General features: G+C 50.7%; 1 protein-coding gene across 1 annotated transcript; it reads left to right on the top strand.

The window, feature by feature from the left end:
- Positions 1 to 3,705: 3,705 nt before the first annotated feature.
- LOC123087323 (BTB/POZ domain and ankyrin repeat-containing protein NPR3) lies at positions 3,706 to 8,106 on the top strand. The gene is made up of 4 exons (XM_044509315.1): positions 3,706 to 5,149; positions 5,331 to 6,111; positions 6,673 to 6,864; positions 7,550 to 8,106. Exons 1-4 carry the CDS (start codon positions 4,592 to 4,594, stop codon positions 7,822 to 7,824), a joined length of 1,806 nt encoding a protein of 601 aa, XP_044365250.1. The 5' UTR covers positions 3,706 to 4,591; the 3' UTR covers positions 7,825 to 8,106.
- Positions 8,107 to 9,350: the final 1,244 nt, after the last annotated feature.

Consider the following 9,350-nt stretch of genomic DNA (forward strand, 5'->3'; position numbering starts at 1 on the left):
CGTGGATCTGTGCTCTCGCTTGTTTTGAATATTTTTATCAAGAATGTTTCATGTTTACAGAACACTACCGATAAGGAGAAAATTCTATGACATCGTAGGTAAACCGCAACCCGCGGAGCTTTGCAGTGCGTTTGTGGAAAAGGAAAAGGCAGTACACCTTCTCGCACGTGCGGCGCATGGAAGCGAATTTACTTAGACTAGCCACAGTGAGAGTAATTTCAGCAGTAATATCGAGTCCAACTCAGCGAATTTGCTTATGTGGCAATGAGTTAATGAGGAGAGAGGTAGTTACAGTAACTTAGCTAGTTACTGTAACATCACATGTCTCAATGCAATATGAGTCTATAACCTAATAAATGAAGCTTTGCATGTTACCACACTTATGTTACTACCCACTATAAAACTAATAACATAGTCTAGAGATATGTGTATGTTACTCCCTCCATTCCAAAATCTAATGCGCATAGTCTTTAGCTCACATACCAATGAGTGTGCTGGCATTAAATTTTGGACAACAAAGCCCCCACTCCATCTCTCAAACCCGGTCCAAGTAGTAGTACTACTGATTACTACTCCAGCCATCAGCGTTGCCGGTGCTAGTCTCCGGTGCCGCCGTCGTCAGGCGGTTCCTTCTCCGACGTCGACGTTCGCCAGGCAGTTCCTCCTTTTTGTTGCTCCTCCTCATCTTCTTCCTCCTCTCCCCCCTTCATCCTTCAGCCAACGTCACCGTCGTCAGCCGTACGCGGCCGCGGCGGCCGCCAAGAGGCCATACACGGATGCGTTGCTCCAGCTGCTGGTGGCGGACTCGCTGATGCCCGCTGCAGTGGACGCAGAGAAGCCCGCCATGGAGAGAGAAGCTAGGCGGGGACGCGGCGACTCCTCACTCCAGGCATGGTCATGCCGACGTAGAAGCGGACGCACGGGCCAGGGTCTCCTTCCACCCGCGCGCGCTTGCCCGGCGGAGACACCCCACCTCCTCCACAAGCACCACGACGCCAAGAAGTTTGACTTGATGGCCACACCAATAGCCAGATCCCGCTACCGGCGTCCACCGCCGCCGACCCCTCTACCGTCTTCTTGACCGAGTCGTCCAGCTTGATTCTTGCCACCGCCGGTCGGTTCACGCTGCAGACGCGGCGCGCAACTGCACGGGTTGAACGGGTTGGTGGCCGCGATCCGCACCCGGCAGGTGGTGAATATGCTCTGTGCCGCCGACACTCTCGTGTGCGTGCTCGCGCTGGAGCTCCTGCGGCTAGTGAATCTGCTCTGCGCCGGCGACCTTCATGTGCGTGCACGCGCTGGAGCTCCCCCTCCGTGTTGCGAGGCCATGGACACGGCAACGCGGAGGCGATGCATACGGGAGCAGGAGATATGCGAGGAAGAAGACAAGGGACATTTTCGTCAAGAGCGAGGCAAAGTAGCAAACACGCACTACAATTCGAAATTTCCCCCAAAAAACTGTGCGCACTACATTTCGGAACGGAGGAAGTAGTGTATGTTACCATGCATTGTGGCTAGTCTTATCCCGATCACGTCAATCATACCTGGTGGATGAAAGCTCCGAGGATGGCCGTACATGCACGAGCACGAGCTAGCGACATCGCGTCGGCAAAGCCATAGGAAACGGGCGGACAGGACGGCCGGAAAACGGCGGCCACGGAGCTCGGAGGAGCGTGACGTGGGCGTGGACGGGGACGGGGCGGGTGCACGGATAGAGGCAGCGCGATCCAGGCCAGGGGGGCGTGCGCCGGCGCCGGGACCGCCGACCGTGTCACGGCTCGGCATACGCCACTGATGATCGGGGCGCGCGTCGTGTGAACCGTCGGCTTTGGTCTAGGGTGGGCGATCGGGCCTTGCTTGCGGCTCCACGGCTGGCAGAAAATATATGCGTCCGCTCTGATGTGAGTGAGAGATCTGTTTTGAGACTTTGATCTTGATTGATTGAGCCTAACACGCTTTGCCACTCGATGCTAAGACAAGACATGATTCGAGCCCGATATCTTTCTTCTGCCTCTCCACATGTCTACGGCTAGGCTTTGACCTTTCGCAAATCATCAAATGCCAGCCCACATGCACGCATGTTCCACGCACACAACACGCATCTCTCCGTGTTTAATCTAATTAATCCGTCGTCGTACGTAGAGATACGAGAGACGGAGAACCGAATGCGATATCATAATATAATGCCTCTGGCAGAGAAGTGACAATATTAATTTTAGTAGGTGTACATTCTTCACTCGCCAATTCGTCATCTAACTCTTTTGCTTTATGCTGCAAGCGGGGCATGATTTGGTCATTATTTTGCTCCGAGCAAAGCAACTGATTTTTTCAAAAGTTCATATTATAATCCCGAGTTCAAATGCACCCTGATAAACAACAAAATAAAAAAAAACTGCTTTTTGGAAAACGTTGACAAATGTTTTGTATGCTTGCAAAATTTCATCACGATATGACATTCGTGGAAGTCATTGCAAAAAACACAAAATCGGGACTCCAAAATGCTTGCAAAACTAGCATTTTTGGAACATCGATTTTGTTTTTTCGGCCACGACTTCCACGAATGTCATTTCGTGCTATAATTTTGCAAGCATGCAAAACATTTGTCAAAGTTTTACCAAATTTTTTTTGATTTTTTAATTGTTTTTTTACTACTTTATCGATTTTACTCTTCATCAGGGGGCATTTGAGCTCAGGAGCATATATTCCACGTCCCTGATCTTTACATCGCTCGGGGCATGTTAGACGCCGACCCTCAAACCACCCGCAATCGTTTGGATCGTACGGTCCGGACGTGTTTTGCCATTCAACACGGTCCTGCATCGGTTCATAGATCGGTCCGGACGCGGGTGGCAAAGGTAGGTGGTTACAGCATCTACAGACGGAACCCTCATATCCGTCCCAAACATAAGGTGGACTGCCCGAACAGAAAATTGCCATCCAAACGGACCTAGCAAACGCAACCTAAAAAATCTGAGCCGGCCGGCACAACCCATACCCAACCCATGTGCGGGGCGGATATGGGACGCTCGGACGCATCCGTCACGTCGGATCCGGCCCACTATGGCCAACCAACCCCACACATATTCATTCATATCCGCATCACGGACCAAACCCTAGCCACTCCATTTCCGCCAAGCTTCTTTCTAGTGATCTCCGGTTTTCTCTTGCATGGCATGCAATGGGTATAACTCCGAGATCTTCCAATCCGTCGACTTGAACCTCATCCCATGCGGGGACGAGGAAGATTTGACTGTCTCGAATGGCTCTCCAGCAGTCTCGGGAGGAAATTCTAGCTCCGCAGTCGGAGCCGCTTCCGGCAAATCCATTGTGTCAACGCAAATGACGCTTGTGTCCGATGGCGCCAGCGGCTCAAAGCGCGTAACCACTGCAAACACTGGCTGGCGTGCGCCGCAATCCGGCGCAACCCCTACGGTGGCTCCTCATCCGGGCACACATGTGGATGGATGTATGGGGGGCCGAATTTGTTGTAGATGATCTCCTTCCCTCCGCACATTCGTTTCGGCGGCGGCTATTTTTGGACAGAGGGTATCCGTTGAATTTTAGACCCGGAGACTTATACATGTGCAGTGCAGGAGCAGGTGCAAAGGGAAGGGAGGAGAGATTCTAGAACATGTCCAGCCAGCAATCACCCGTCAAGTCGTCGTCCAGGTCGTCGCTTCCGCCACCGCCGGTACACACTCTCCTCTGCCGACCTCGGCCTCGCTCCGATCCCCGCAGTGATTTTCCGGGACTAGAGTATTCCTTCCTCCCGCACGAGACACGACTATTCTCCTTCTCCCGGCGACGTCACCGCGGTGACGTCCGGTAAGCCGGTCACCGCCCCCGACGGGCCGTGACCCCATCACACCCTCACGCGCACCACTCAAGCAAATCCCGCACGTTCCTGTCCCTATTCTAGGTGTGTGTGGTATCTCGCGGAAGCAGCCAAGAGAGAGGAGGAGGAAGAGGGGGCTAAAAATAAGCACGGCGCGCCGTGGATAATCCTTTTCCGGGCAGCCAGCCGCGAAATTTCCTTCCCGATAAGAGCAGACGCGGGCGGCGCTTCCGCGTTTGGTTCGCCCCACCCACTTCCTCGCAGATTTCCGGTACCTGCCGCCGGCCGCCGCCTCCCCTTCTCGTCTACCTTCCAAAGTCCGCGTGCGTGTGTGCCGGCCGTTCCGTCCCAGCTTCTTGTGCCTCTTGTGGCAGGAACAAAATCCGCGAGTTTCCTCCTGCTTGCCTGGGGTTCTTGGGAGAGATTCATGCTCCCTTCGTGACATCTTGCCATCTTTTTTTTGCTCGATTCGCATGGTTTTCTTGGGTTCTTGCCGGAGGATTTGCCCCTTTTAGAACCGGATTCCTCCGTAAGATCCGGCTCCGCAATCATTTGAGCTCGTGCGGGAGGCTCTGTTTCTGCTCAGTCGTCGGAGCATGGGACAAAAGCTTCCGTCCTTCTGGTGGGTTCCTCCGGGAGCTCGGATTTGACACCACCATGCCAAGCATCATCACCAAGTAGACGCGAGCGAGCTTCTAGAACCTTCTAGTAGTAGCCCCCCCCTGCCCACTCGCCCCGTCCACGCGACATACATACATGGAGACGTCGACCGTCACCTACTCCTCCTCCTCGCCGCCCCCTTCCTCCTCGCCGCCGCAGCAGGCCGAGCAGGCCGCCGACCTCGACGCCGTCAGCCTCGGCCGCCTCAGCGCCAACCTCGAGCGCCTGCTCGACCCGGCCTTCCTCAGCTGCGCGGACGCCAACGTCGTCCTAGCGGCCGGGGGAGACGACGCCGCCGCCGTCGTCGGCGTCCACCGCTGCATCCTCGCCGCCAGGAGCAGCTTCTTCCTCGACCACTTCTCCAATAAGCTCGCCGACCCCGCCGCCGCCGGCGAGAAGGAGAAGGAGAAGGAGAGGCCGCGGCTGGAGCTCGCGGACCTGGTCCCGGGCGGGCGCCACATCGGCCGCGACGCCCTCGTCGCCGTTCTCGGGTACCTGTACACGGGCCGCCTGAAGCCGCCGCCGCGGGACTCCGCGGTGTGCGTCGACGAGCGCTGCCCGCACGAGGCCTGCCGCCCGGCGATAGACTTCGTGGTCGAGTCCACCTACGCCGCCTCCGGCTTCCAGATCTCCGAGCTCGTCTCGCTCTTCCAGGTAGGAGTAATAAGCAACAGATACTACCTCTGACAACCTGCACAACACATACATATATACACCTGACGATGCATTTTGTTACAGTGCAAATTGTTCATCATTTCTGGTGAAAGAAAAGAAATTTGTTGATCAGTGAATCACCCAAATGTGAAGAAATTTGATGTTGATTCTGATTTTGCAGCGTCGGCTGTCAGACTTTGTGAACATAGCTCTGGTGGAGGACATAGTGCCCATCGTTCACGTTGCGTCCACCTGCCAGCTCCATGAGCTGCTCAGCCAGTGCATCCAGCGGGTGGCAGGATCCAGCGTCGACAGCCGGTACCTCGAGAAGGAGCTCCCAGACGATGCATTTGCCAAGGTGAAGGAGTTCCGGCGATACTCGCTGCACGACGATTCAGACGAGTTCATTCTGGACCCCGAGCATGCCAAGAAGGTCAGGAACATCCACAAGGCCCTGGACTGCGACGATGTGGACCTAGTTGGCTTGCTACTACAAGAGTCTGCGATCACCTTGGATGATGCATTGGCAATACACTATGCCGCTGCATATTGTGAGCCTAAAGTGTTGGCTTTGCTCTTGAAGCTGGACCCTGCTGGTGACTGTGTTAATGTGAATCTGAAGAATGATAGTGGGTACACACCGCTGCATTTGGCGTGCATGAGGCGAGAGCCGCAGATCCTTCTCTCTCTTATCGAGAAGGGCGCGTCCGTGGTGGAGAGGACGCAGGATGGGCGCGACGCGCTTACCATCTGCAAGAGACTGACAACAGAGAAAGACTGCAACAAGAAGCTGGAGAAATGTAAGGAGAGAAGCAAGGCTTACTTGTGCATTGACATCCTTGAGCAGGAGATCAAGAGGAAATCCTTCATCTTCGAGGAGCTCCTTTCGGCGGAAGTTTCGGTTGCCACACCTTTGCTGGTAGACAATTTCCACATGAGGCTCATAAACTTGGAAAACAGAGGTTTGTACATATTACTTTGGTTCAATATAGTCTGTAGTTGGCCTTCTCAGTAAGACCATAGTGAGGTGCATTTGTGCTGTGGTGTTTTAATATTTGATCTCATGGTAGAGACTAGAGAGAGTTTTGAGAATTCGGTGCTCTTTTCCTTCTCCTGAATTTAGAAGCACAAGTTCCTGACAGGCTTAGTTTTTTGTTGCATTGGGTTCTCAATATGCTCTGTTAGCCCAAACTATGTGTTTTTCTTTTCAAATATCATCTATATCATAGAACATCAAATTATCTCTTTCTTAGTACTCCCCCTCTAAACTAATATAAGAGCGTTTAGATTAGTATTTTAGTGATCTAAACACTCTTATATTAGTTTATGGAGGGAGTATTTGCTATTTGTGATAGCGATATGCTCCAGTTACTTGCTATGTTGTGTAGCACAAAAGGAGGAAATCTAATACTGAAAACAGTAACAGCAGAGTTATACTGCTGCTTCCTTTTCTTTTCCCAGCTAGAAAGAAGCATACAATTCTTAAAATCATTGCTGAAATATATTTTTGTGTGTCTATGCAGTTGCCTTTGCAAGAATATTCTTCCCTTCCGAAGCCAAGCTTGTGATGCGCATTGCACAAGCCGACTCAACCGAAGAGTTTGCCGGTCTCACGTCAGCTAATTTCAGTAAACTGAAGGAGGTTGACCTAAATGAGACCCCTACAATGCAGAACAAGAGACTGCGTGAACGCCTTGATGCATTGACAAAGACAGGTGATTTTAACATAATCATGCATCTGTTACGAAATGGGAATTGCTTCAGTGTTTCTCTGTGCTAATAGATCTGTGGTCTTCGAGCAAACAATGGCTAGAATTATGGACAACGCATTAACAGACCAAAGTATGATACACAGAGAAATGGTTTCGCTTTATGCAAAAGATTCGATGCACACATCTTGCTTATGCCATTAGCTGTATGCATCGTCTGATGCAGAGGCCGCGGGTAAACCCTCTTTTTAGGAAAAAAAATAAACATCTTGCTTATGCCAAGATATCGTCATGTACAACTTATGAGATAGTTCAATCTAGTAGGATAGGAACTAATTAAAGGGCAGATTATATTGTTGTCCTGGTATGCGATGATGGTTTTCGAGACCTAGCATACAATTTTTTATTTGGCTTACGTTCTGTTCAACAAAAACGTGCTTGCTTGAGCTAACAGATATTTCTTTGGTCTTCAGCCTTGCTTTTAGTATTATGTTTTCTTGACCACATGTCCCCTCAACTTACACTGCCTGTTTTGCTTTAATATGCACAAACTATTTGCAAATAGGAGTCTTATGCAAACGAACAACTTCTAAACTCTTCCAGTACTCTTCTTTATGGATAATTATGTCACTGGTCTTCTTTAGCTGATTAAGCTCACAGAGTATTAAACAAACTTGTGTTTCTGTTTCAGTTGAGCTAGGGCGAAAGTACTTCCCGCATTGTTCGGATGTTCTCGACAAGTTCCTCATGGAAGAATCCACAGATCTGCACTTCCTGGAAAGCGGCAGTGCCGAGGACCAGTACACCAGGAGGACGCGCTTCTCTGAGCTCAAAGAGGATGTGAGGAAGGCCTTCAGCAAAGACAAGGCTGTTGCAGCCATAGCCTCATCGACGTCCTCGTCTTCACCGAGAGGTGATGGAAAGGTTAGTAGACATGGTCACAAGAAGGCGAGGCTGTCGCGGTGATACATGTGCTCGGTGTCGCCATGTCGGTAGGTTAACGCCGGATCCGTCGCGCGTGATGGTTTGAGAGAGGTGGGGTGGGGGGAAGCTAGCAAGGTTTTGTTGACAGTTTGTAGTGCAGGGAAACCATGTATGTAGATGTAACCAAGCAAGCATATCGGTTCTAGCTTGATTGTTGCTTGGTGCATTTCTTGTAGTTTACTGTGGTTTGACATGTGACAGGCTTCAGTAGATGATTTTCGATCGCCGGTGGGCACTCTTCACAGTGATTATATCCATCTTGCATGCTCAGGCCTCTTGGTGGTATCAACTGATTCTGAAGGTTGAGCCATGATAAATATGCACGGGCTGTTAATCCTGTAGAGACCTCCAGGGATTAGTGCACAAACATGAAACATGAATAGTAGTGTTGGAGGTAAAAAATTCCACACGGACAGTGAATTCGATCAAAGAAAAATTAGGGGAAAAAAATGACATGAAACCTCGTCGACCATTCTACTCATGAACGGAGTTCCGTGAGGGATGACACCCTAGTGAAGAAAATACAACCGACCATCCTATTGCTTGAAACAATATTTTCGAATATAGCTTTGATTTCGTCATTCCTTTTGCTAGAATATCAAGGGTGTCATTTTCTCGTGAAACTTTATTACTCCCTCCGTCTCATAAGGCAAGACTTATGGGACGGAGGGAGTATATGCTAGTATACCAGTTGGCCATGTATGTTATATGGAGAAAAAAATTACACGTCCATCGGTCATGCGATCATTGAAACAGTGGTCTCCGCAGATTTGAAGCCCTAAAAGCAGAGGGCAAAAGGAAAAGAAGAAGAAGAAAAGTGAGCCCTTTGCCCTCCCTAGATTTGCTGTGTAGGTGTCCCCTGGCATGTTGGCTCGGTGGGCAGCAAGAAAGGAAGGCAGACGGATAGCTAGATAGATTGATAATTGTTGCTGTTGGTGTCTGGAGCTGCTGCAGCCGAGTGCTACCGGGCATCCGTTCCCTTCCAGCGGTTGGCTGGTGCTGCAGCGGAAGAGAAAGAAAAGGGGGCGACCGTTTCGTTCGCACGGGACGATCGAGAGCACCTGGCGCCCACTAACCGAACCAGACTCCATCGTGGCCTCTTGTCTCGCTGGAGCCGTCGGGTAGGTTGGGTTGGGGGTCACATGCGAGTTCGCGGCTGCCCGTGTAACGCTGTCCCCGGCCGGAGGGACGGTGGGTACAGCCGGTGCCGTGTTCGTCGAAATGAGAGGCCCAGGCCAACCATATCCTATTACTAGTTTCTAAAAAATGTTTCAAAAACTGTTGTATTTCCGTTCATTTATAACGGAAGGGAGTTCAAACGGGTTCAAAAAAAAGTTATTCCCTTCGTCTTAAAATAAATGTCTCAAGTTTAGTATTCTCTCCGTCTCATAATATACGAGTGTTTTTGACACTACACTAATGTAAAAAACGCCCTTACATTATGGGACGGAGGGAGTACAACTTTACATTAGAATTAGTATAAAGTTGATACACTTATTTTGGAATGA

This window comes from Triticum aestivum, chromosome 4A (genome assembly GCF_018294505.1).
Source record: "Triticum aestivum cultivar Chinese Spring chromosome 4A, IWGSC CS RefSeq v2.1, whole genome shotgun sequence".
NCBI lineage: Eukaryota > Viridiplantae > Streptophyta > Magnoliopsida > Poales > Poaceae > Triticum > Triticum aestivum.